The 27,641-nt window shown below is 51.4% G+C and overlaps 1 protein-coding gene and 1 long non-coding RNA gene across 3 annotated transcripts in view; one reads left to right on the top strand and one right to left on the bottom strand.

Moving 5' to 3' along the window:
• Positions 1-25,953, bottom strand: part of LOC147005958 (uncharacterized) — a 30,891-nt gene extending 4,938 nt beyond the window's left edge. Inside the window, exons 1-2 of one of the 2 annotated variants that reach the window (XR_015045394.1) lie at positions 25,620-25,953; positions 18,217-19,482 (exon numbers count right to left, since the gene is read on the bottom strand). This is a non-coding gene — a long non-coding RNA (uncharacterized LOC147005958). The remainder of the gene's footprint in view (positions 1-18,216; positions 19,483-25,619) is intronic. The other variant, XR_015045395.1, reaches the window with a different exon arrangement.
• On the top strand, positions 8,084-25,620 carry Dbh (dopamine beta-hydroxylase). Its single transcript, XM_021156707.2, has 12 exons — positions 8,084-8,434; positions 10,744-10,890; positions 12,868-13,125; positions 13,865-14,041; positions 15,256-15,358; positions 17,577-17,743; positions 20,064-20,207; positions 20,483-20,521; positions 20,957-21,016; positions 23,793-23,920; positions 24,291-24,450; positions 25,479-25,620. The coding sequence occupies exons 1-12, from the start codon at positions 8,084-8,086 to the stop codon at positions 25,611-25,613; spliced, it is 1,869 nt and encodes a 622-aa protein (XP_021012366.1). The 3' UTR covers positions 25,614-25,620.
• Positions 25,954-27,641: the final 1,688 nt, after the last annotated feature.

The raw sequence follows: 27,641 nt of genomic DNA, 5'->3' as shown, positions 1-27,641 counted from the left end.
GACCAAGACAATTGATAAGAGAAAGCATTTAACTGGGGCCTTGCTTACAATTTCAGAGATTCAGTCCATTATCGTCATGGCAGGGACCAAGGTGCATGCAGACAAATGTGATGCTGGAGAAGTAACTGAGAGTCCATATCTGGCTAGAAAGTTGCAGGCAGAGGAGGGGGGAGACTGGACCTGACATGGGCTTTTGAAACTTCAAAGCCCACCCTCAGTGGGACACTTCCTCCAGAAAGGCCATGCCTCTGGATCTTTCCTAAACAATTCCACCAAGTGGGGACCAGGCCTACAAACACATGTGCCTATAAGAGCCATTTCATTCAAGCCACTGTACCTGCTGTCTCCTGCCACATCCATTGTGATGGACTCTTATCCTTCTGGAACCATAAGCCAAAATATACTCTTCATTTTAAAACTCACTCGTGGTCTTATCACAGCCACAGAAGGGTAACTAACCTACCCCTTAATTTTAAATAAAAAAATCACCTCCTTGATCTGCAATATCATTTCTCACTATGAACCCAACAGTCAAAAAGTGGAACCAGGCAGGGAATGGCTCAATTGGTAAAGGCTTGTCACGTGTGGTTTGTCAATTTGATACAACCTAAAATCACCTGGAAAGAGTGAGAGATTGTCGAGATCAGCTGGCCTGTGACATGTCTGTAGGGGGTTGTCCTGATTTCCTTAACTGACATGGGAAAACTGTCTGAGTTACTCTCTGTTGATATGAAGACACCATAACCAAGACAGCTTACAGAAGAAAGTTTGCTTGGGGTTCACAGTTCCAGAGAGTAAGTCCATGTTCATCGTGGTGGGGAGCACGGCAGCAGGCAGGCAGGCATGGTGCTGGAGCAGTAGCTGAGAGCTTACACCTTGAAGCAACCATGAAGCAGGAAGAGGTAGGGGGAGGAAGAAGGAGAGAGAGAGAGAGAGAGAGAGAGAGAGAGAGAGAGAGAGAGAGAGAGAGAGAGAGAGAGAGAGAGAGAACTAGCTGGGAGTGGTGTAGGATTTTGAAGCTGGTCCCTAGTGAGACACATCTCCAGTGAGACCACACCTCCTCACCCTTCCCAAATAGTGCCATCAACTATTCAAATATATGAGCCTATGGGGACCATTTTCATTCAGACCACTACAAAGACTGACCGGGAAAGAGAGTAACAGCGCCCCCTGGGTTGGGCCCTGCATGGCACAAGAGTGGAGAAATGAATCTGAGCAGAGCGTGTACACATGCGTCTCTCTTCGCTCGTGAGTGTGGAGTCATGTGACCAGCTGCCTCAAGCTCCTTGCTGCCGTGAGGACCCCACACCCTCAGTGAGGAAGGTGGAATTGTGAGCTGAAAGAAACACTTTCTCCCTTAAGCTGCTTTTTGTCAGGACATTTGGTCACAGCAGCAGAAATGAAACTAGGATACCATGCAAGCAAGCAAGAGAAGCTGAGCTTGATCCCCAGCACCAAAGCCAGGTATGGTGGGACACCAGTAATCCTGGTGCTGGGGAGGTGGAGACAGGAAGGTCCCCTGGGCTCACTGGTCAGCAAGTCTAGCCTACTGTTGAGTTTAGAGTCAGTGAGGAAATTTGTCTAAACAATGAGGTAGAAGAATGTTGAGTCAAGACACTGGATGTGAACTTCTGGTGTCCACCTCCACAAGTGCCTGGGCACACACTCACCCACACAAGTGTCCATCCACGGATGACGGATAAACAATGTGCTGTTCACCTACACAGTAGAATATTATTTAGTCTTAAGCAGGGATGGCATTCTGACACCTGTTGCAATATGGATGAATGCTGAGAGCACCATGATGTGGGAAATAGCCCAACACAGAACATACATGTGCTGTTTTATTCCACTTGTGTGAAGTCCCTACAGAGGTGGAGGTCATAGAGATGGAGAGTAGAATAGGGGTGAGGGGAAGATGCACTGCCAGACCTCGGGAGGAGAAACAAAAGGTGGTGTTTAACAAGGATGGGGTATCAGGGTGGTGAAGAAAGATCCATGGATACAGAAGAAGGCCCTTCTGCAAGGTGGATTGTCCTGAAGTGTGTGTTTCATGGCGTTAATGGCAGTCGCTCCTAGAATGATGTTCTTGACCTTTGTTTTGTGATGTCAGGAGCATTTGCAGCTTTGTAACAGGAGAGACTGCCAGCTTGATGGGGTCCTCAGTGCAGGCACATCTCAGCCTCTGCCCATGACAACTCATGAGCCCCCTCCCCTGGTGCACCTGTCACATGGGTTCCATTGCCACCCCCACCCACACCTGTCACATCAGCACCATCAATGCCCTGCAAGAGAGGGAGGCCTAAGCAGGGAGGCCACAGCGCTGGATCCTGCCTCCTTCTGCCTGTCACATGTACCTTCAGCAACACTTACTTCATTGTCAAGGGTCAAGGGTCAGTTTGGGTGGCCAAGAGGAAGCTGGAGGCTACACCCTGCTGGGAGCTTCTGTTTGCCTCAGCTCAGGTTTCCCCAATCAGATGTGGCCCAGCTGGTGAGGGGAGAGGTTAGGGCTGGTGACTTCTCAGACCTTGGGACCTGAATCTTCTTGTATCACCTTAAGCAAAATTCGGTGAGTTGGGGGTCCTGGGACTGGGTGGCACCAGGTTGTGTCAACAGTGCCAGGCAGCAGCTAACAGCAGCTACCCATTGGTGTCATATGGGATATGGCAGCCCTGATACTTGGGACAAAATCGATCTGGGCAGGGATCTGAGGGACTATTACTGGCCTGCAGCTCGGGCTGTAGCTACCATTCACTCTTCCTGGGGCCCCAGTAAAGGACCTCATTAGTCCTTTGAGGTGCAGCTGAAACCAATAAGGTCCTCTTTCTTCCTCCTCCTCATTTTCCTCTCCCTCCCACTCCTCCTCCTCTGGATGCAGAAACAACTCACCCTACCCAGTAAACGATGCTCTGCTCTGCCATAGACAGCAAGTTACCATTTTCATGTGGCTTTGACCAACAAGGAGAGCCAGGGTCAACACACAACACACACTTTGTCATCTAGGGAAGATCCAGGGCTGCAGACCTAACAAAGAGCATAGGAGGTTATAACTGTGACAGCAGTCCTGAGCAGGTTCCTTCTGTGTGCTGAGGAGCAAGTGCCCAGGACACCCCCACTCACTTCCCTCTCATGGGTCCTCTCCAGGGTCATCCGTGGTACCCACAGTTCCTCACTCCCCAGGCTTCCTGTAGACAAGCACCTGGACATCGATGCCTGTGCCTTCTTTCACTGGGGAGGGTGTAAACTGGTTCTTTGTTATCTGTGTGATAGTTTTGGGGTGCACTCGTCTTGTCAAGTTGCCCTTGGGAAACTGCTCACAACCATACTGTTTACTCATCTCTTGGCCTCTCTCTCTACATACCCTGGGGTTGTCTTTCACATAACCATCTAATGTATCAGTCCTTACCCAGTGTCTGTTTCTAGCCTGACCTGAAGGTGCTTAGTGCTGATCATGCTGACTGAGTTGGAAGAGGAACAAAGTCTGAGGAAATGGGGCCAGGTTGGAGTACATGTGACCTTGATGGTCACTGCAGTGCACCCTCAAACATGCAGTTCTGAGAACAAGCTTGTCCTGGGCCCCAAGAGAGCCCAACTCTTCCTCATCTAGAGGTTATCACATTACCTGGCTTGGGTCATCTTTAAGCATCGAGTCAGTGATGTCTCTTCTAGACCTTGCTTCCATTGCTACATCCACACTGACCCTGAGCCTCCCATACCCTATTCCAGGGCTTCCCTTCCTCTTCTGAGTTCACTGGGATGACCTAAGACTCCCCCTTCAAGATCCTCAGTCTGGTCTGAAGAGTGGCATGCCTGGTAAAGTCTTTCCTGTATAAGTTTGAAGACATGGGTTCAGTCCCCAGAACCCACTGTGACGTAGCATGGTGGCACATACCCCTAATGCTGGGGTTCAGGCAGAAGCAGGTGGATCTCTGCGGATCACTGGCCGGTCAGCCTAGCCTACTTAGTGACTCCAAGCCAGTGAGAGACCCTGTCTCAAAAACAACAACAACCAAATGGTTCCTGGCACCTGAGAAAGAATATCTGAGATTGTTCTCTGGTTTCCACATACCCATGCATATGCATCGTCCCCCACCCCCCGCATACACATGCAAACATACATATCCATATGCCTACACTCTACTAAACCACACCTACAATCCCTATCCCCTGTGACCTTACCTATCCCTGCTATTGGATACAGCCATTGGAACATGATGTCAATCCCATGACACCCTGGGAACCAGGAAGCACCTTGAGGGTGGTCACATGCCTCTCTGGTACTCTTCTGGCCTTGGTCACCCAGCTCCTGTGGAATCATGCCAGTATAGTTGCAGCAGGGATATCCTTGGGGGATAAGCTTCACCTCTTTAGACTGGCAGATTTGGGTTGGCAGTGGGTGAAAGACTGCTGTAGAGTTGGTGATCGCTGAGATGACTAAGCTGTTGACCTCTATGTGCTGTGTGGCCTCAAAAAGAGGCAAAACAATTTGTTAGTGTTGTGTGTGGTATGTATATATGTGTGGGTGTAGGGGGATATGTGTGTGTAGTGTATGGTGTATGTATGTGTGTGATGTGTATGTGTGCTGGGTGTGATGTGTGTGTATTGTGTATGTGATGTGTGTGTGTTATGTATGGCGTGTGGGGTATATGAGGTATATGTGTGGCATATGTGGATGTATGTGTGTGATATGTGATATGTGGTGTGGGGGAGAGGCTGCCTCCACCTTCACCTTCTCATTACTCGGCACACTCAGAAGAGATGGCCCCTGAAGAAGACATCAAGGGTGTGGGTCACTCACACTTCAAGGCTGATGCATGGTGACCCGCTCAGGTTCACATGGGATTGCTGGACACCCCCCACACATGGCCTTGCTTGTAGATATTGTCTTCCTGGCCCTGGATCCTTCTGTGGGTTTCAGCACTCCTGGAGTGGGCTCCAATGATGTCCATCCTGCAGATCCTTTCATGGCCGCTTTTCCTAGTGATTTCCTTCCCAAAGCACAGACATACGTCATGGATCCAACCTGCTTCATCCTGGGCCTTGTCCTTGGGAGAACACGCCTTTTCAATCACAGCCACTGTGCTTAGGCTGAGGGGACAGAAGACAACTCCTCAAGGAGACATGTTGCCTGTCACAAGGTTGATATTGATCTGTCCCAAGGAAGACCGTAGGAGCTCGGCTTCAGGCTGGGAGTCCTGTGGCCCTGCTGCGGAGCTATCTGCCCTGCCTAGTCTGCATCAGCTGCCCAGGCCAGCTTCCATGCCCCCACTCCAGTAGCTACACTGCTGGTTGTCACCGCCCACGGTCAGGACGTAGCCACAGATGGCCTCATGTGGCAGAGCCCATGGGGGATTACAGCTTCCAAAGGCTTCCAGCATCAGAGAAATTCAGGAAGGCAAGGGGCTTATTAAAACACTGAAATTGGTTCTAAATGAGGTCAGTCGTCATCGATGAGGCTTGGAGCGAAGCCAAGCATTTAGCAGCACACCAAGTCTATTTCCTGACATGGTGACAGTGATGTCCTGGGTGCCACCCCCTGCCCACCCTGGGAAGACAGCTGACATAGTCAAACCCTAGCAGAGTCACCAGGGTGGGGGTGCAGGCAAGAGCAGGAGAGAAGGAAGGACAACACCCCACGCCCTGGACCTCCCGAACACTACAAGGAGGTGAAACACAGACAGCACAGCTGACCACTGTTCCTTCTCCAGGGTCAGGTCAGTCCACTATAAGATTAATAAGAGGAAAGGCAAACAAGGATAACAACAATACATAAAACTTCAAAAGGCAACACTGAAACGTAAGGGCTGGGGAGATGGCTCAGGCAGTTAAAATGCTTGCTCATGAGCACGAGGACCTGAGTTCAAATTCCCAGCACCCAGGCCTGGGTGTGATGGCACAAACTTCTAAACCCAACAGACAGGAAGCAGAGGCAAGCAGACAGATCTCTGTGAGTTCAAGGCCAGCCTGCTCTACATAGTGAGGATCTGTGTCAAAAATTTTATTCACACACACACACACACACACACATATATATATACACATACATACATATACACATACATATATACACATACATACATGCATATAAGCATAGAAACATACATACATGCATGCATGCATACAGGCATACACACATACATACATACATACATACATACATACATACATACATACATAGAAAGGCTAGCTATAGATGCCCATGGGCCCTGCTGGCTCTGCCTCAACATCTGGGGTTTTTCCAGATTTTAGTTCTGGTCAGCCCATCCTCATGACTCCTGTGGGATTTTCCTGATCTTGGCTGTCAGGGTACACTCCCACCCCTTATGTTGCTAAGAAAACCCATTTTGGGGTCCCTGAATGCTGTCTTGTCTATGCCCTACCCTGCCCTGCCCTACCACAGATGGCTGCATGACCCTGGGAACCCATCTTCCCCTCTGTGTGGCTCTATCTCCTTGTGTGTCAGATGGGGACAATCACAGGCTGGTCTCTCAAAGCCAGCAAAGCAGGCAGGCCTGCTTCCCTCCCCTGGTAACTACGAAGACTGGGTAATTGTTACTTCTGAAGTTGGCTGAATCACTTCTGCCAGCGTTCCAGCCTTGTTCCTAGCTGCAGAACGGGAGTGCTTTTTGAATCTGTTAAAAATAAACGTGTGTGTGTGTGTGTGTGTGTGTGTGTGTGTGTGTGTGTGTGTCACTCTGCTGTTTACTAAGAACCATGCTTCTCCTCTGAGCATCAAGCGCAACTGTTGCTCTCAGGCTGGATCCAGGAAAGGGACACTACTTGCTGCAGTCAGGCTTCTGCTCAGCAGCCCTATCCTTCTTAGGAACCGACCTGGCCCTCGCTGCCCCAGGTGGCCCTAAGGGCTCACTGAAAACCAGGCTGTGGCTAGCTAAGCCACACCCCACTCAGAGCCTGTGACTCTTGTCCTGGATTGTGCAGAACAATGAGCCCCTTAGCCCTGGACATTCTGCCTATCCGCTTTCCAGAGCAAAGTTGGGACTATCTGGAGATCTCACCTGTGTGCAGGACTGAGGTCCCGCTTCTTCTGTAGAACAGAGCTCAGTGAAGAATCGGCCTTGCTGGCCAGAGGCTCAGGCTGGGCTACTGTGTTTCTGAGAAAGAAGCAGGAGGAAAAAGAGGGAGAGAAGGAAGTAGAGAAGGACTCACAACTAGGTTGGAGGGACCTATAGTCACACTGAGGTACAGAGGTGGATGGCTTTGGATACAAGCAGCAGACCAAGTAGAATTTCCTGGTGTTGGAGGTATGGACAGTACTGGTTCTCATCATGAGACAGACAGGGCTGAGCAATAGGAAGGTCAATCTGTGCAGGGGCCCTGTGGCAGGTTTGGGAGGGACAGCACTGGGGACAGCTGACCTGAGAAGCAAGAGGAAGCCCTGGGTTTGAGAGCTTTAGTGAGATGGGAACAGGTATGTCCCCCACCCTCCTTTCCCCTAAGTACTGTCCCTACAGTCACGAGAGCCCATTCACCCCTTCTGCCTGCCCTGTGCTGTCTCTGCACCCACTCCTTCTGTAGCAGCCGTGGCGCCAGCTGGAGCCCGTGGGGAAACAGGAGAAAAAGTGGGAACAGCCGGCCTTGGAGAGAGTGTCTAAACACGGACTATTTGGGGACTGTCTTTTATTTTTAGTTTGAAACTTATCCACCCTCCAGTATTGTAAAAACAAGAGCCAGGAACCCACCACTCACTGTCACTCAGGAAAGAGCCCCTTAGACCTCAGTTGGAGCAGGTGGAGAGGACCTGGTATCTGGCTGCCTATGAGGCCCTCCGCAGGGCGTGGCTGGAGGTGTCCTTAGGACCTATATCTGCAGAGAGTAGCTGTTTCCAACAGGCGTCAGAGATTTGTTGGAGGACATCAGCCACTCTGCTTCGATTCTCCTGAAGATGTCCATGTGTCATTAGTGCCAATTAGGGGGGGATGTGTTTGCCCCAGGGCATGGGCTGGTAGGAGGGCCACCAAGACAATTCAATTCCCCACCAGACAAATGTGATTAGGTGCAGCCTGGCCCAACCCCACTGGACAGGCATAAATGGCCCAGTGGGGTTGGGGTGCTCATCCCAGCCATGCAAGCTCATCTCAGTCACCAGCCTTGTTGGAGCAGCCTCCCAAGCCCCAGCGTCCGTGAGGTGGCTTCCATGTACGGCACTGCTGTGGCCATCTTCCTGGTCATCCTGGTGGCCGCACTGCGGGGCTCGGAGCCTCCAGAGAGCCCCTTCCCCTACCACATCCCCCTGGACCCCGAAGGGATTTTAGAGCTCTCATGGAACGTCAGCTATGTCCAGGAGGTCATCCACTTCCAGCTCCAGGTGCAAGGGCTGAGGGCTGGGGTCCTGTTTGGAATGTCGGATCGAGGAGAGATGGAGAACGCAGATCTCATCATGCTCTGGACTGATGGGGACAGGGCCTACTTTGCGGTGAGTCCTCTGCCATCTTTCTGTCTTGTCCTCATGTCCATACCACCCCCCCAAGCTGGCTAGCTTCATACAGCCCTGCTCTACAGTCAGCAAAGAAAGCTTGCCTACTGCTTCTGTGTTTGATGTCACGAATCTGAATTAAGCCCTTCAGCGTCATAAGGACACTCACTAGAGAATGGAACAGTAAGTAGGCTCTTCTTGAAATCCTTGGCTACACCCCCAAATAATGCTTGCAGCAATCCTAAGGACAGTAAGGGCATATGGAGGACCCACATGCCATGAGTCCCCACTCACCCACACACACACATGAGTAGAGACCCTGCATATCCTCCAGTTTTACAAATAGCAACTCCATGCCACACTACCAGTACATGTGCACCTGTTGTGGGCCAGGTGGCATATGGCTGAATAGAGCAGGCAGTATGCACACCAGCTTGGGACACAGCAACACGCCTTCTGTGCTATACTCAATGATGGTAAAGGTAGACACAGATACCACTGCAACCTGGGTGTGGGACAACCCCATCCTCACCACACAAGCTGAGCCCACGCCAACAGAATGCCTCTGGTTCCTTCTGTTCAAAAGCTACCTGAACATCTGCATGCTAGGGTAGCAAACAGGAAATCTCCTACAGACTGGAGCATCCTTCAGGGCCCTTACAAGCTACAGGGATCAGTAGACGGAGGATAGATACCCACACATATCCTCTGTGGTTCTACTCTTTGTCCTCCTACCTCTGCAGAGGGATGGACCATCAGGGCCTCTTTGGGATAGAATCTAACTTTACATCTACAAGTGAAGAGATGGTTTCCTTATCCCATCAGAAGGCTTCTTCTTTCACACCAGGCTAGCCTCAGCTTTGTGTTAATCCTCCTGCCTCAGCTTCCCCAGTGTTGGGATTATAGGTGTAGGCTACTAAACCTGACTAGGAGATGCTCTCTTGAGCTGAGCATGGCAGCAGCCACTCTCCCTGTTTCACAGTGAGGCCAGGCATTGGCTCAGAACTGTCAGGCAGAGTGACAGAGCAGAGCTGGCTGTACAGTGGCTCTGGAGTCAGTCTGTCTGAGGTGTGTGGGAGACAGAAGAGCCTTGTTGGGCCCAGAGGGGCTGACATTCCTTTCCCTCTTCGGGGTGCAGCTTTTTCAAGCTGCAGCTTCCACCAAGGGGGCCTTTTCCACCCCTGGCAGGTTTGTTTGCACAATGAATTCCTTTGAACACAGACATCAGAAACGGAGTTCTTTGGGCAGCAGTATGCTCAGGTCCGCACTGTAGCTTCCCAGCAGCAATGCCAACTGCCTGGCTGGTCCTGCTGTGAGTCAGCAGCAACCCCAGCAGGAGCCCCACCATGAGGCTGTCCCTAGAGGAAATGTTGCTAATTTCTTGCAGGCTTTGCTTTCCTAAGCTGTGATAGCCCTGGAGGTAGGACTAAGTAGAAACAGCCCCAACAGTCCTCACAACAGAGGCCTGTGATGGTCATAAACTTACTCACTTGGTAGATGCCACCCTAGCCTGCTTCCCTTACCCTGGCTTAGAGCCCTGCAGGGGAAGGCAGGGAGACCTGGATCTCAGCTCTAGGAACTATTCTGGGGAAATGCCCATGCTTGCTGCCAGTGCAGCTGAGGCAGCCTCCCCAACCCAGACCTCAGTTTAATCTCTCCAGGAAAGGCTAGCCTAGAGTAAGAGATTCCTAGGGTACAGTATTGAAGGCAGCGTTTGCTCTCAATTTTATGCAAGCATGGGGCACATGGTGGCACTCACCTGGGTGAGTGAGTGCCACCTTAAATGCTACCCTGCCTATCCCCACTCTGGCTCCGTCATCATCTGTGTAGGTCCAAGGCTCTAGTCTCAAATGTCTAATCCTAGTGTGCAGTCCTGTCAGAAGCCATGTTCACCTTAACAATGCAGTCCACTTCTCCAGGTCTCACTCTAAGCTCTGCTATATGGCTAACTGTCTCTGGGCATCTCAGACACCCAGCTTACATGTGGTAGGTTGAAAGGAAGCTGATTGGGGGTACAGCTTTAGGTAGGATAGGTAACAGAATGGGGTCTAAATATGGGGGGGGGCTAGAAAACTTAGTTCAAGGGAGGCCTGATCCCCTTACATACACTGGGCCCTGGGTTTGATCCCAACACTGAAAAAGAATGAGACAGATAAAATCCAACAGGAGCAACGATCAGCAGCTTCCTAGCCCAGCTGGGTGTTCTGTGGAACTGGTGACTCACTAGGGGTAGTGGTTATGATCTAGAGATGTGTGCTCCACCTGGGTGGGGGCTCCTTCCTGCTCAGACACTGAGCCTGTCTCTGTAGGATGCCTGGAGTGACCGGAAAGGGCAGATCCATCTGGATTCCCAGCAAGACTACCAGCTGCTCCAGGCACAGAGGACTCGGGATGGCCTGTCCCTGCTCTTCAAGAGGCCCTTTGTCACCTGCGACCCCAAGGATTATGTCATTGAGGTAGGCTGTCCAGGGCAACAGCTGTTTTCCTGAACTGTCCCTGCATTCTAAAGTCCCAGGCCAAGGCCCCTCCCTCCATGGAAGCCATGGGTAGAGTGTGTATGTGCGCTCGCGAGAGCACACACACACACACACAGGAGAGAGAGAGAGAGAGAGAGAGCTGATAGATGGAAGCTGTTTTAGAAAGAGGCTCTAGGTATGTAGCAGCATGAGGCTCCAGAAAAGCTCCCTGCAGACATGTAGCCAGTGTTCTTTCCAGATGTGACTGTCGTTGTGGAACCCTCTTGCCCTGGGATGTATATCTATCCCACTTCCATCAGTCTGTCATGTATGAAGACCAGCACACCTGGATTTTCACCCTGCCCAGTTGCTGACTTGCTTTGAGGCTTCAGGCTGGTCTCTTTCTCCTCCAAACCTCAGTCTACTTGTCTATAAAATAAGGCTGGGAGCTACTGGATCCCAGCTATGGAAGATCTATGGTATACTTCATAGCTGTAACATAGTTGCCAAACACTTGGGCTCCTTAACCACTCCCTTTAGGAAAAGACAGTCCATCTTGCCCCTGATGGAACCCTTACATTCTTGTTTTCTTAGTTAATCTTTCCTGACAGTACAGACAGGGGCTGGCAGTTTGTGGTAGTGGCTGAGAGACAGAGTTGAGAGGCTGGTGCCCTGGGAAGAAACTGATTTACTCACAGTCCCCCAAGAGGCGCGACCACAGCATATAGGAAGCACCAGGCTCAGTCACTAGGTAGACTCGAGAATAGAACCTTGGCAATGGTCTTCACTGGCCTCATAGGGCAAAGACTAGGAGGGTCCTGGGAAGCAGCAGGCGGAGGAATTCTGACTCGTCTGGGTTTCAGGGTGCTCTCTGCTTACCAATTCTGGCTCTGAGGCAATTTAGGGCAGAGGAGATGGTGGCTTGGAGTGGAAAAGTTATATAGAAGGTGGGTGGTGTTGGGTTCAGCTGGACTACAGGATTTTGAAGGTGGGTTCCACTCACCCTAAGAATGGATCTCAGAGAGATGGTAAATGACTGGCCAGTTGCTTAGATCTGGGACTGATTAATGGATGTCAAACAAATCTAGAGTTCAAGAAAACAAATGAGAATTTTTGCCAAAGAGGCAATAGAATAACCTAGGAGCTCATGACACAAAGAAGCTAGGGTAGGGCCATTGGAAATGAGTCATCTAAGTCCCCACCCTCCTGGAGACAAGGCACTCAGAGAACCTTCCAGAATGCACCACAGGGCAGGCCGATGTTTGCATGTTCTGGGGCCAGAGATTTCTGCATAGAACTGCAAGATGTCTTTCCCAAGAGCAGCCCCTACCAACCAGAGCACATTGGCTGTCCACCATGAACGTACATCCTTGCCTACCCACCCAGGAAGGAGCTGCTGGCATTTCCAGCAAAGTATCCACCCAGAGTTGGCCGCCTCCATCCATGGCAACCTGTGAGGACACCAGCCCATCTCTGTGGTCTGGCTGGGCCCTTATCACAGCAATGACCTGTAGGCTTCTACGTGTCCAGCTACTGGGGGTGGGGGAAACTCAAACACTGCTCCCTGTCAGAGTCAGGGTTCCCCAGATTGGTTTCTAGGATCCCTAGGTGGTCGCTGACTCCTCAGTTGTGAGCCAACCAATACCTTTCCCCTGCCTCCAGTGACCTTGGGGTTCATAGAAGTAAGAGTCCCAGCCTGCCTTACAGCAGGGCCCAGTAGTTGGATCTAGGAATGGATGCTAGGCAAATGCACAGAGTGTGTGAGAAAGAAAAAAAAAAGTGCTTAACCGGTGAGGACAGGATTTCAGAAGCAGCCTGGGGCCAGGAAGAGAGCGTCATGGTCTTCTCATTTGCTGAGCGGACAGCGAGGAGCTTCACTTGGTAGGAGTGCATGGTCACGTGACATGATTCTCTTCACTCACCATTGAACCTATGCTGGCTCTGAGCAGGCAATCAACTGGTTCTGTCTGGCTACAGGATGACACTGTCCATCTAGTGTATGGGATCTTGGAAGAGCCATTTCAGTCGCTGGAGGCCATCAACACCTCAGGCCTGCATACAGGGCTGCAGCGGGTGCAGCTTCTGAAGTCTGAGGTCCCCACTCCATCCATGCCTGAGGATGTACAAACCATGGATATCCGGGCTCCTGACATCCTCATCCCCGACAATGAGACCACGTACTGGTGCTATATCACTGAGCTACCCCCACACTTCCCCCGACACCACATCATCATGGTAAACGGGGGTAGAGCTCTGCTTTCCACCTGGGTCCCAGAGTTGCATGAATCTGAGGTGCAACCCTGACTCCTTTAGAAGTAGCACATATGTACTAGTCCCCTGTGCCCCACCCTGCCCCTGCTCACCATCTGCCTCAAGGCCCCTGAGATGAATATTTCCTGTCTTACCTGCCTGGAGCAAAGCAGTTTTTATTTATTTATTTTTTTCTTCTGCAATTGCCCTTGAGGTTAGAATTACTGTCAATCTTTCTGTCCACCTCCTTTCATTTAAAAGTAGCTCAATTCAATTGCTCCAAAGCTGCAACTAGGGACTTCATCACGGAAGTCACAAATACTGTCCCTGTTACAGAAGAGGAAGAATAGCCCAGAAACGTCATGTGAATGCCCATGGTCACACAGCAAAGAGTAGCCTGGTTGTATAGTTGTCCTTGAGGCCCAATTTTGTCTCCCAGTGGAGCTTCAGTGGCCCACAATTGCCCATCTGCACAAAGGCAGCTGCCTTCCTAGCTCCATCTTATCAGGAATACTCCATGTAGGTCCCTGCTGTCTTCCCCGGAGCTCTTTGCTGGTTCTGTTACCTCCTGGCTCTGAACTGGAAACCCTGAAGTACCTGAAGTTAGTTGTCTTAATTACCCTTCTCACTTACAGCAGGGCAGTTAAGGACCAGCTAGTCCAGCCAAGTGGGAGGGTTGGGCAGGCACTGGGCTTCCAGTTCAGGGTGGTCTGTTCCTTTGCAGTATGAGGCCATTGTCACTGAGGGCAATGAGGCCCTGGTGCACCACATGGAGGTCTTCCAATGTGCAGCTGAGTCTGAGGACTTCCCCAAGTTCAACGGACCCTGTGACTCCAAAATGAAGCCTGACCGACTCAACTACTGTCGGCACGTGCTGGCAGCATGGGCCCTGGGTGCCAAGGTGTGTACATACTGCTATATGCCTGCTCTAGTTTGTTTTCTGGTGTGATAAATACCCCCGCCCAAATCAACTTGGAGGAAGAAAAGATTTATTTGGCGTACATTTTCAGATCACAGTCCATCACTAAGGGAAATAAAGACAGGAACTCAAGGCAGGCCTGCTTAATATATCACATCACCTCTGACCAAGGAACTCACAGCCAGGGAAGAACAGCAGCAATCATGGGGGATGGCTGTTCACTAGTTGGTTTGCAGGCCATCTTATACTCAGTGTTCTTACATAGCCCAGAGAATGGTGCTGCCCACAGTTGCTTTGGCCCTCCTAAATCAGTTAAGAATCAAAACAAACCTCATAGATGAGCCGGCAGGCCAATCTGACAGAGGTAACTCCACAGCTGAGGTTGTCTCTGCTGAGTCTAGACTTTGTCAATTCGACAGTTTAAAGTTAATTAGGACACCATTGCACCATCCCCCCCACCCCCCACCCCCGGCCTCCTCAGGATTCTAACTCCCTGCACCCAGCTCCACAAAACTGCATCCTAAAATGATCCAGGAGAGAGATGGGAAGGAGGCACGCCAGGCACCAGCAGAGTGCAGGTTTCAAGCAGCCCCAGTCACCTCTAGGATGCCTGTGCTTTTAACTTTTGGGGGCCACAAAAGTCCCTTGCAAGCCAGGCAGTGGTGGCGCACACCTTTAATCCCAGCACTCGGGAGGCAGAGGCAGGCGGATTTCTGATTTCGAGACCAGCCTGGTCTACAGAGTAAGTTCCAGGATAGCCAGGGCTACACAGAGAAACCCTGTCTCAAAAAAAAGTTCCTTGCAGCCTTCTATGAAAATTCACATGATCACGAGTGTGCACTGCTCATCACTGGATCAGCACTTGCAAGGATCTGGGTTCTGTACATAGCATGATCCAGGGCTGCCTGTGGCTGGACAAGATGTCAACAGATGATGCCCAATAGTCTCATCAATCTCCTTCTAGGTCCAGGTCAGAGGATGTTGAGGGCAGAATTGGAAGGTCTGGGAGAGAGGCTCAGCTGTTTGGTGCCCTCCTGATAGAACCTTCCTTGTGCGATAGCAAGGTCTACTTAACCCCAGGAGAGAATCCTTCTAACCTGGCCACTTGCTGAGCTTCTCTGCTCAGGCCCCTGCTGCTGGCCAGGTTTGTCCCAGAGCCCTGAAGGACTCCTGTCTAATACTCCTATCCTACACAGGCATTTTACTACCCAAAAGAAGCTGGTGTCCTCTTTGGGGGCCCAGGGTCCTCCCGGTTTCTCCGACTGGAAGTTCATTACCACAACCCACGGAAGATACAAGGTAGGAGTGTTAAGAGCACATCTCCTGACTCTGCTTCAGTCTCTCGGATGCTTGGGTGCAGCCTAGCCTGTTGAGGCACAGAGGAAACAGGACCTGTGTGCAGGCCAGGGACAAACCCAGGCCTTTACTCTGTATCTATTTATTGTACTCAGCATCCTAATGAGTTCTCAGCCTGGGGTTCTGGGTGTCCCCCTCAAGCTAGTGCTGTAATTATTTAGTGATGTCTGCCGTGGACCCTGGGGCAGGGCTTGGTGCTGTGCTTTTGCACATCTGAACACTCCGTGGAGAGAGAACTTCACAAGTTCCCTAGGACAGACAGGATGTCATCTACCTCTTCCCAGGGCACCACAGCAGGCTTTAGATCCAGAAGGCCAAGGGTCCTGCCTGCAGCCAGCCAGTCAGGCACTGAGTGCTCCGGACATGCTCTTTGCTCAGCGTGTGTCATGTGTCATGACACATGTGTGTCATGTGATGGCCCAAGCTGTCCAGTTAGAGGCCAGGGCCACACTTGCCCACCTGCTTTTGTTCCCCCATCTGGCACAGAACTGGAGGAAAGTAGTGGGTGGCTGGCTGGGCCTGAGAATACTGTTAGACAAAGGAATCTCAAGGGACATAAGACACATCCATGCTGCAAAATGCTTCTAGAACTTCTAGAAGAGAGACAAGGTGTGTGTGTGTGTGTGTGTGTGTGTGTGTGTGTGTGTGAGAGAGAGAGAGAGAGAGAGACAGAGACAGAGACAGAGACAGAGACAGAGAGACAGAGAGACAGAGAGACAGAGAGACAGAGACAGAGAGACAGAGACAGACAGAGACAGAGACAGAGAAACACAGAGAGAGAGAGAGACAGAAAGAGATTCAGAGAGAGAAAGACACAGAGAGAGAGAGAGAGACAAAGAGAGAGACGATTGATTCCAATTCTATGGTGCCATTTAGTTCAGATCTTGCAGGCTTAGCCCAGTCTCAGGAAGTCACTATTATGGCTAGATCACCCCATACCTGAAGGTGAACAACTTGAGTAGTTCATTAAGGGGATTGACACAGAACACATCAGAAACTAAATGTTTCCTTGCTCTTATACCCCATTTCCCATCAAATGTCTCTCCTTCCCTTCCCTTCCCTTCCCTTCCCTTCCCTTCCCTTCCCTTCCCTTCCCTTCCCTTCCCTTCCCTTCCCTTCCCTTCCCTTCCCTTCCCTTCCCTTCCCTTCCCTTCCCTTCCCTTCCCTTCCCTTCCCTTCCCTTCCCTTTCCTTTCCTTTCTTTTCTTTTCCTTTCCCAGCCTCCTTTCTTCTCCTCTCCCTGTCTCTTTGAATGACACTTTTCTTCTATGCAGATAAGGAGTAGAGAGACCCTGATAGGCATGGGGGAGTGTCACAGTGAGGCTGGAGCAGCTCCTGCACCCAGCTCCCAGCTGGATGTGGAACTGGCAATGCAAACCTAATGCCTTCAGTGGCTTTCCTCTTGGCTGTAGCAATGCCTCCACCGTAGGAATTATCTGCAGCATGCAGGCGAAGGCGAGACATGGCTGTGGCCTGAGCACCCATAGGGGATTTATTGCTCATTTAAAACCTGGGAGCAAATGGATTTTTGAGAACTCCTTGGGTGTCAGGGAAGTCTGTCTTCCTTGATCGTCTGCATGTATTTATGGATCTTTTGCCAAATATAAGGATGCTCCTGTCAGTTGGTGAATTTTGAGACAGGCTGTTTTTCTATTAATATCAAAATCCACGATTATCTCATTATTTAATCCCCATCTAAATTTTAACCAATTGCTGCTGCTTTTTATTATTTGCCTCTGATGTCATCAGCCTAGAGACACAAGGGGCTGTTTGAGTTTGAATGTTGTTGGCCTGGGGGTGGGGAGGTAGAGACAGTACAAAAGGCGGTACCCTCAAATGATAGCAGAAGAGAGACAGAGCCTGCCAGCAGCATCCTGCATCCCAGCCTGCTGGTCCTGGGTTTGAGCCCAAGTTCAGATGCTTCCCAGATCCTTGGTCTTAGGCAAAGTCTTTCATTCACCCTCCAGCCTCAGTTTCTCCATCTGTAAATGGGACTGGTGGCCCTTACCATGAACCCCACCCCCCATAGATGTGACAGGTGCACTAAGAATAGCTTCTGACTCTATTCTTTCTTGTTCTAGTCAATCAGAAAGGGTGACTAAGCACACTGATCCCCAAGGGGTACGTCAGGTGGTGCTGCTTACCACATGCCTCTCCCTTAGGCCGGCAGGACTCCTCTGGCATCCGCCTACACTACACAGCTACTCTCCGACGCTATGATGCGGGCATCATGGAGCTCGGACTGGTGTATACACCCTTGATGGCCATCCCCCCTCAGGAGACTGCCTTTGTGTTGACCGGCTACTGCACAGACAAGTGCACCCAGATGGTGAGTGGACAGGGTCCTACACACAACCCACTGCTTGTGATGACCAGGGGAGAGCAGCAAGAGGACTTTGAACCTCTGACCTGGAATCAAGGTTGTCTGAGTCTCTGCACACCTGTTTGAAATATGTCACTTTAAAAATGTTTATTTATGTGTTTGATTATATGCTCTGGCTCTGTCACTCTGTCTCTCTCTCTCTCTCTCTCTCTCTCTCTCTGTGTATGTGTGCGTGTGTGTGTGTGTGTGTTTGTGTGTGTGTGTGTGTGTTCTAGCTGAGGCCAGAAGAGGGTATTGAATCCCTTGGAGATGGAGTTAGGTGGTTGTGAGCCTTCCAACCAGGGTGCTGGGAACTGAACTCATGTCCTCTGAAAGAGCAACAAGCACTTTTAGCAGCTGAGCCATCTGTGTGTAACCCCACACAGTACATTTTAACTGCTTTTGTTATAGGAGTATCCAAACTTCCAAATGGGACTCACCTTTTACAGGCTGTGCAGCCTCCCTCATATCACGATTCACTGCCAAGCAGGGACTAGGGGAGGCAGCAAAGTGCCCAGTGTCCCTGAGGCAAGCACAAGGTGACACAGCAGGAGCCTCAGCTTCTGTAGCAAGTAGACAGTGGCTCCTTGCCTTTGCCAGGCTGCCCTCATTCTCAGCTGCACCGCTGTCTTAGCTGGGCTCTCCTCCCAGCTGGCAAGAAGCTGCTGTGGAGCTGGTGTGAGGAATTTCCTGACATGGAGGTCTACTCAGTAAGGCTGGGGATAGCCACCAATGGGGATCAATAGAGAGCCCTCCCTAGACTGTCGGTGACATCTTCGCACTCATGTTGTGGCAGTTGTGATGGTTCCCCGTGGTCTGAGGGCAGGCAGTGCACAGATCTGCACCTCTCAGTTGTCTGTAGCCTCTGTTCATTCTGCTAACATCTGCTCTCGCCCTTTGCAAGTTCCTCTGGCTGGCTGCCATCAGTCTTACTGTCTGGAGCTTTTTTGATGTCACAGATGTGACTTTACTGTCTGCTATGTGTCCTGCCTTCTTTGCTGGCTGCCCCCCTGCTTCTTACAGTGACCTGTCATGGAATTGTACATATTCCTGGACCAAAGACAGGGAGACCCAGGCCTGCCAAGAGAGGACACATAGCCCAAAGCTGCACTGCGAAGCCAGGTTTTTTTGTTACAGAGCTCATAGTGAATGTTCCTTCCCAGTGTACTCGTGGGATGACACCTGTTCTCAAGAGTCCTCCGTACCTGAGCGCCTGGTCTTTGAAGTATTAGCTAGGCCTAATGTTCTCAGGCTGAGACACATCTGTTCTTATACTCAATCAAAAGCTTTAGCCTGGGGCCAGGATGAGAAATCAACTTTCCTCCCATGTCAAAACAGACAGGTCAGAAGAGGTGATGCTGGCTTCTTAGACCTGTGTCTACAGATCATATTCTGCCATACACCTGCATCCCTGGCTCATTAGACAGCATATGTTGTCACAGTTTAGTCCTGAAGGCCTCAGTTTTCATTGCAAGGGGGATAAAGATATCCACAATGTGAAGAGCAGGGACAGTAGCCGGCCAGAGCAAGACAGAAGGCTCAGAAGTAAAGGCAGATGAGTTGAAGCACAGCAGTCTAGGGTCATCGAATGCCAGCTGCCGGCACCAGGATCTTCAGCTCTGGCTGGCAGTGTGAGAGGAGCCAAGGACCATGGCAGGGTCATGAATGGTGGCATGTTTAATGGTCCATCCGAGAACACTTGGTATCTAAAAATATGAACACAGATGAGGGAAACAACTGTTCCTTGGAACTGCCCGAATGCCTTAATGAGAAAAGGGGGCCTCCCCATATTAGGGCTGGCAATCTTTCTGCCACTGGCTTAGTGGTCAACATCACTGCTGTTGACCAGGGTCACAGTGACCTCAGAGAGAATACGGCCTTTTGTGCAGTCCCTGCCTGGGCCCCTGCATATGATGGGAATTGCAAACATCAATTGACAGGGAGCCCACAAGAAGGAAGCTCCTATCCTGCCAGCATTGGAAGGGCTTCAGAGGTCTGCAGGCTGAGGAGAAGGAGAACTCAGCTCTTGGGGACCCCCAAGGAGACCAAAGAAGAGGGGTGCCATCTGCCCTGAACAAGTTCTGTGGTCTGGCTGCTGGTTGGGGTTTCAAAGGCCTGGGCTTCTGGCCACCACACGCTCTTGAACAAGCCACTCTCTGGCAGGTTTATGATAGAGATCAGAGAGAATCATGTTAAAAAAGCGATTGTTCTGGTAAGCCCGGGGATGCTGCCTCTGCTCTGGGCCCTTGTCCCTTTCCTCTGGGGTCTGATTCTGCTCTTCCCACAGGCACTGCAGGACTCCGGAATCCACATCTTTGCCTCTCAGCTTCATACACACCTGACGGGCAGGAAGGTGGTTACTGTGCTCGCCAGGGATGGCCAAGAGAGGAAGGTGGTGAACAGGGACAACCACTACAGCCCCCACTTCCAGGTGACGACCTGCCGTCACCAGCCTCCAAGGCCGCCTTCTGTTTCCCAGGGCTGACCTCTGACCTTGGGTGATGGTCCCTGACCCAGGCTGCTGGGTGCCTACAATGTCTTGGTGACAACTTGATTGAGTTTGTCGTCCCCTGATTGAAGCCCACATTTCCTCAGTCCTGACAGTCCCCAGGCAGAACTGAAACCCAGGGAGGGTTTGGTGGGGAAGAACAAGGTGACTGGATCAGGGTCCACAGCTCCTTCCATCTCCTCTCTTCCTGATTGCAGGAGATCAGAATGCTGAAGAAGGTTGTGACAGTCTACCCGGTGAGTACCCGGCTGGGGCAGGAGATATTTGGAGAGCACTGTGCCCAAGAGACAGAGAACAGAGGGGCAGGCACAGCTGGGCTGGGTAAGGTACAAGTAGGCTTCATGGCACAGAGGGGACATTGCCTGGTATCTTCAGCTTAACCACAACCCCAAAGAGTTTCATCCCCTGACAACACTGGAAAGAGATGGGGGTGCCAAGATGTAGTCTTTGCCCACACAGAACTGAGGATCCAACATGGCCAGCCAGGCCATGAGGCCACTGATGGATATAAGTGCCAGGAATGCTTAGATTCTGAACCTCACTGTGGAGGGTGCTGGGGTCCTCTTGGGAGGTCACACATCATAGTGGCTTGGTCACCATGGAGGTGAGCTGAGCACCCCTGTCTGCACTGGGTGGGCAGGAGCTGATGTGTCTGCTGCCTCTGTCTCCAGGGGGACGTGCTCATCACTTCATGCACGTACAACACAGAAAACAAGACGCTGGCCACAGTGGTAAGTCACACTGGCGTTTTCAGCCACCCACACAGAAAAGTGAACAGCCCAGAGTCTGCTTAAAGATGTCTAACCATTCCCAGGGTTGAGTGTAGGCTGCCAGAGGCAGGACTGCCCCTCCTGCATTCCCCGAATGGATCGACCATCTCAGGGGGAGCTTCTGAACCCCTATCTCTAGCAACTCTTCTACCCCAGTCTCCTAGTTCCTGTTACACAGGCAGCGTGCTGGACTCTGCACTTACCCCATTGAGTCCGACATGGAGGTAACACTGTCCATACAGCTTTAGGACTTCATCTGAGAACCACTAAGATGGATTCTCATTGGTACCCACGTGCTCAGTGTCTCTCTGACATGGGAGGGAACCAGGAAGGACTTTGAAATTCAAAAGTCCACCTGGGGAGATATCTGCTACAGGAGATAGCCAAAATGACAGGGTCACAGAAACGTCAGCAGACATTTCCCAGAGAAGACAGGAAGGATGTGAGAGTTGGGGAGAGATGGAAAAGAGCTTTGGCTGGCAGCATGAGCCAGGAGCCTCAGAGGGAAAAGGTTGTTCTTAGGATGTTCAGCTATGGGGGAGTGTGGAGATGTGGGCAGCACCAGGCAGGTAGATGGGGTCAGCCACACTAGGGAAGTGACCTGGGTCTTGTCTGGGGCTGGACTGTGGATAGCCCAGGGAGGAGGAGTACCTGGTGCGAGGACTATTTTCAAAGTGAGATACGCAGGAAATGTGTCATCCAACTGGAGCATGTTGGTCAGGGAAAGGGATGTTTTCCATGGTTTCCTGGGGGGAATTGTGGGGACACTATTTCCAGTCATTAACTTTACTAACCTTCTAATTGATCCTGTACACCCAATAATTAGCACATGGGCTGCATTCCACCCTGGCATCCCTCAACCCTGGGAACTCCTACCAATACTGAGCACTGTTCTCTGCACAGTCTCCTGGGCCTTCAGCCACGGTCCAGGGTTCCCCACTCTGTTTCACATGTGTTCTTTAAATAGCCTTCTTGTGAGATGACTCACATTCCACACAGCTGAAGTGTGTGAAGTGTGCAGCTTATTGCCTGGAAGCACATTCAGAGAGCCATGCACACAGTCAGGCCTCAGCTATTGCCTCCAGTCCCCTCACCCAGCCCAACACAGATCCGCTTGCTCTAGATGTTTCTATTCTGGACATTTCTCATCACTGGATTTACAGGCTATGCAGCCTGCTGTGGCTGGATTCTTTCCCGTACATTTAATCCGTCTTATTCTCGTGCCAGTATCTAAGGCAAGCATGTCCCCAGACGCTTTCACAGGCCTCGGCTCCTTTTGCAGGTGCATCTGCTATGGGTAGGGGCAGGGAGGCACCTGCCAGTCACTGGTGGAAGAGAGCTAGAGGCACTTCTGCCAGGGCTGTGTTCCTGCCTTTTCAGATTCATAGTGCCTTGGTTGTGTTGGGATGTTATGGCCACTGGCCTGGCAAGCAACTAAAATATCAGATGCTAGGTCTTCAAGTTCAAGCTTCAAGATACAAGTCCTTGGCTGTTTAGGGCTCAGGACTTTGGGGATGGGATGAGGAGGCTTTATCTGAGATCAGAGGAAACGGGAGCTTCCAGAAGGCAGACCTGAGCTTCCCACCTCTGACTACCTGTGGATCCAAAGAAATAGTGGATTTTGAAATGCAGCTTCCTTCCCAAAGTGAGAGAGAGGATGGAAGGAGAATCTACTCCTGGCATCCAGGCTATGTTCTCATTCTTGATCTCTGAGGTGACAGTGCTGGGGGGGAGTGTTGGGGGTCCCCATGCTCACTGAGAGCTATGAAAACTGAAGAGTGGGGGCTTGGGGCATGCAGACGCTGCAGGAAGACCCATCTAGCACACAGCGAGCAGGCCAACTTCTTATGATGAACTTCCTTCTCTCGCTCCTCCATAGAGATACCCAGGCCCCAACCACCCAAGCAGGGGCCAGCCGAGCTTTGCCCCACCCATGTGGTCTGTCATGAATTAGTGAAGGCCTTTCTATCTTTAACCAGTTCTAACCAGCCAAATAAAATCTCCCTCCCAACATCATGTTCACAAAGAGCCAGGATCCTGGAGAGAGGCTAAGACAGCCTTGGGCTGGGCTCTCTGCTGTTCCTGACACTGATGCAGATGGAGCTCTTTCTCCCCCCCCCCCCCACCCCCACTCAGGGTTAGTCCACTAGCTCTCAGAGCACAAAGTAAGCAGTAGGAATGTCACCTGCTCTGTCCCTTCCATAGTGTGGCTAGGTGGCCTGGGTTCCTGAGACTGTTCCTTGTACTAGCATCTCTGCAGTACCAATATGACTTTTAGCCAGTGAGGTTTGTAATATGTAGGGAGGTCAGTTCCCACTGGGGTCATGGGGTCTTGTCCCCTGCTCCCTAAGACTCTGTTGCTGTAACCCATAAGACAGGAACAGCAAGGCTCTGTCATTTTGTTTCTGTAACCCATAAGACAGGAACAGCAAGACTCTGTCATTTTGTTTCTGGCTTTTTAAAAAATCACTATCTGGTGCCTATTCACTGGGTCTCTCTCTGTTCTTCCTGCCATTAGCAAACCCCAGGAGTGTGGGGGGACCTCCGTCCTGGCTCTATCCTGGGGGCAGGAGAGTTTTGGGGGGGACCTCCCTCCTGGCTCTATCCTGGGGGCAGGGGAGTTTTGGATGCTACCCTGCTGCAAGAAGGCAAACAAATAGTCACAAGAAAGCCACAAACAGGCAGGGTGCTGAGAGCGATGTGCTGAGGGCTGATGGGGGTCTTCTCTCTCCTGCAGGGGGGGTTCGGAATCTTGGAGGAGATGTGCGTCAACTATGTCCACTACTACCCCCAGACAGAGCTGGAACTCTGCAAGAGTGCCGTGGACGACGGCTTCCTACAGAAATACTTCCACACAGTAAACAGGTGAAGCACTTTTTGCTTTCTGCCCCTGGGGAACCCAGCATAGACAGCCTCTGTACCCTACACCCTGCACCATGCTCCCTGCCCCACGTCTTCTCCTATTAGGAGTCTGGGTGGCCAAATGCAAACTTTGAGCTAAGTTCTTGGAGCAAAGTTAGCATGCATGCCATCAGACAGACCTTCTGTGCCTTTGCAGGTGCCTATGGTAAGTATCACTAATCAATCTCTCGACTTCCAAGCTACCGCCAGAGCAGCCATTGTCAACAAGCAAACGTGATATAAAAGATGGAAGCAGGGCCAGGACAGCCTAGGCAGTGGAAGAGGTGAATGGCCACTGTTGGGAGCCATGCTGGGTTATTTCCTTCCCTTCCAGGTTCAGCAGTGAGGAGGTCTGCACCTGCCCTCAGGCTTCAGTCCCCCAGCAGTTTGCCACTGTGCCCTGGAACTCTTTCAATCGGGATATGCTCAAGGCTCTGTATGACTACGCCCCTATCTCCATGCATTGCAACAAGACTTCTGCTGTCCGCTTCCCGGTATGACTGATGGGGTTAAGTGGTGGGTGGCAGCAGACATTCAACATTAGCTCACCCCTATCCAATACCAACAAATCCTACTGCTGCCTGGCTCTCCAACTCTAGGTCTGTCCAAATCTTGAGGAGGCCCCCAGGTAGGTTGAAGAAGGGCACCCTGAACTTCCCAACAAGCAGTGCTTACATGAGACTGAGAAAATGACCACATAGTGATAGAGACAGGCGTACAGACAGATAGATGGTAAGGGAACATGCCAGCAACACTGCCAGGAAGCCCAGAGAGGCCACTTCTCCTGGGCATAGAACAACAGAGGACTAACCTCAGCCCTGTCTGGATGGTGTGTGACTGAGTGTCAGCACCCTGCTCAGAGAATAAAAATAGAGCTATGGGCAGGGGAGGCAAGAAACCAGCAGTCTATGACAAGAGCCCCACGGCGAAGCTTCTCCCTCCTTATCTGAGGCCTGCTGGGATTCAAAGACACCTAATTTATTTCCCAGTAGAGCTAGCCAGCAGCAGCAGTGCCCGCCCAGAGTGCTGGTCAGCAAGCCCAGCCTGCTGTGTTAGGCAGGGGAGGCAGACACTGCAGCAGGAGGTGAACAGACCTTTCCTGGCAGCGTTTGGGTACCGGATTAATTGCTAACCCAAACACCCATGCCATGGGGAGGCTTGTTCATCCCAGAGCAGTTTGAGGCACTGCTAGATATGGTTAGATCTTGGCTTTTGCAGACGCCTTGTTGGACAGTGGCTAAACCCATGACCAAAGACTCTGATCCTTTCCTCGGAGTATATAGTTGAGTGCAGGCATGGAGGTGGAGCCGTCTGGAGGGCTTCAGGTTGCTGACAGAGAACACAACAGCTTAGGGAAGGGACGTGGATCCTCCGGTGCTAACTCTCAAAGGCTGACTTGGAAGAGGTGTGGAGCATTCAGCATGGGAGAAATGAATTTAAGGACAAGAATCCAACCAGTTAGGGAGATAGCAGCTTGCTTGGCCCCTCCAGCCTCAGCTTACCTTCTGCTCTTTCCTTATAGGGAGAGTGGGATCTGCAGCCTTTGCCTAAGATCACCTCCACGCTGGAAGAACCCACCCCACGCTGCCCCATCCGACTGACTCAGAGCCCCGCTAACCCCACTGTGCCCATCACAACAGAGGCAGATGCTGAATAGACCCACCTTGTGAGAAGCTAATCTTCAGACCCTCCTCCTCTTGTCCACCTGGGCTCACACCAGCTCTGTGCAGCCCTCCCTTCCTGTGTGAAGACTCACTTCCATAGACTAGTGCTGGCCAGCCAGGGAAAAGGAGCATGTCACCTCGGAGACACTTGCATGACTGCACCCCATGAGGTCCAACTGGATGGAGCAGCCCTGGACATTATCTGCACACTGCTGACTCCACGTAGGGACAGCTCGCTGTGGGAGTCCAGATTCAACACCACCTTGCCTCCAGAACAGCCTTGCCAGGCTGGGTGCAGAGTCCTCAAGCCCCACAGTCCCGACCCTGTTGGTCCTCCGGTGGTGACTTGTGTTGGTGTATGCCATGACAACACTGCTTAAATATTCCTTTGCAGAGTGGCTCATGTTTCCCAGTGGGCGGCTTCCCTGCAACAAGACAGGACAAGTCGTTTAGCAGTTAAAGACTCACCAGGGGAACTCGCTTCGTGGCAGAGTAAATAGATATTTTCGCCCACCTAGAGGAAACCCCCAACAAGTAGTTCCATCACGGAGAGCCATGATGGCTAGAGCCAGGCTCTGTAGAGGAGTGGAACGGCCAGAGCTGGTTGCTTCTCCTGATGGTGACAGGCCAGGCTCTGAAATAGATAGGTAGGTGAAGAGCTAGCTTGGGCCCTTAATGAAGGAGTGACTAGGGCAAGCCACTCAGCTGCCTGATCTTCAGTCTCCTTGTCTGTTAATGAGACTTACCCTTGCCTAGCACTAACTGTGTACACATATGCATGTCCAAGATTCCTGCCCTGTGCTGAGCCTTTCTGGGCTCTATGGTATCAGACATGTTGTCCCGTGTGAGTGAGGCTTGCTTCTATAATTCTAGTTACTTCTACCCTCCCTGACTTCTTCCCCTCAGTCTCCTGCTGAAGGGCCAGCTCAGCTCTTTGATGGTTTTGGAAGGGAGTAGGAGACTGGGCCTTTTCAGCTATTTCAGCAGAATGCAGCCCAGGCTTCTTCAGGCAGGGAGGGTGATGGATGAGCCTCGGGTCTCCTGCACCCCCTCCCCCCACCGCAGACATCAGCTAAGTGCTGCCTCCCCTTCTGCAAGGCACTTTATTACTAGGGAACGAAAGTGCCCGGACTCTGCGCCTTGTGGTATGAATCATGGCTCCAGGCGGCCATAAGTCATGGGCATAATCGGTGTGAAATGCCAGGCCTGACAGCCCAGAGCAATGCTCAGTCCTCTGTCATCTGTACAGCCTGAGAGATGGGGGAGGCAGGCGGTCTCCCTAGCTGTGCCTTCTCTCTATGGCTGCCTGCCCGAGTAGCCTAGAGCCAGAGAGTACAGGAGAGGCTCATGGAGCTCCAAGGAACCTGACCCTCAACACAGTTACTCTGCTCCTAGTGTTGTTCCGACTTATAGACAGGGAAACTGAGGCTCAGAGACCTGGGGTTAGATGATAAAGTCCCCATGGTGAGGTGTGGAGCCCAGGTCTGTCTGACATCAGCATCTAGGCTCCCAGCTCTATATCCTTATTTACCAGGCAGGAATCGTGAGTGAGCTTACAAGAACTGAACATGAGAACGTAAGGTAACAGGCTACCGAGACCACATCCCTCCTATATGCTCTAAGCCAAAGCAAGTCTCCAGATCTAGCCCTCTTCTTCACTGAGGTGGTAGAAAGGGCCTGAGTGTGAGCCAAGCCCACATCTGCTGGGTGTTTGCTTTGCCTTGCTGGGCTTGGGTGTCTCATGGAGCAGAAGGATCTCTAGTCTCCCAGAAGCCAGGGCTTTTAGGGAGTGCCAAAGGATGGGGTGTGCTACTCCATATCGGTTCTGAGAGGGCCTTGGGTACAAATAGGGTGTCCCCAGGCCATGGTAAGGTTTACATGAGCCGGCACTGAGCTGCTCCTGAGCAGTGCTGTCTGGTAGCCCTCAGTCTCAGTAGCTATTTCATTTCTATTTAGATTAATTTAAAAATTATAAGCACCATAGTGAGAGGTGTGGCTCAGTTGGTCAGACACTTTAGCCT

The sequence above is a fragment of the Mus caroli genome, unplaced genomic scaffold (genome assembly GCF_978045245.1).
Source record: "Mus caroli unplaced genomic scaffold, Mus_caroli_1 scaffold_2, whole genome shotgun sequence".
In the NCBI taxonomy this organism is placed as follows: domain Eukaryota; kingdom Metazoa; phylum Chordata; class Mammalia; order Rodentia; family Muridae; genus Mus; species Mus caroli.
This window is presented reverse-complemented; position numbering and strand designations above follow the sequence as displayed.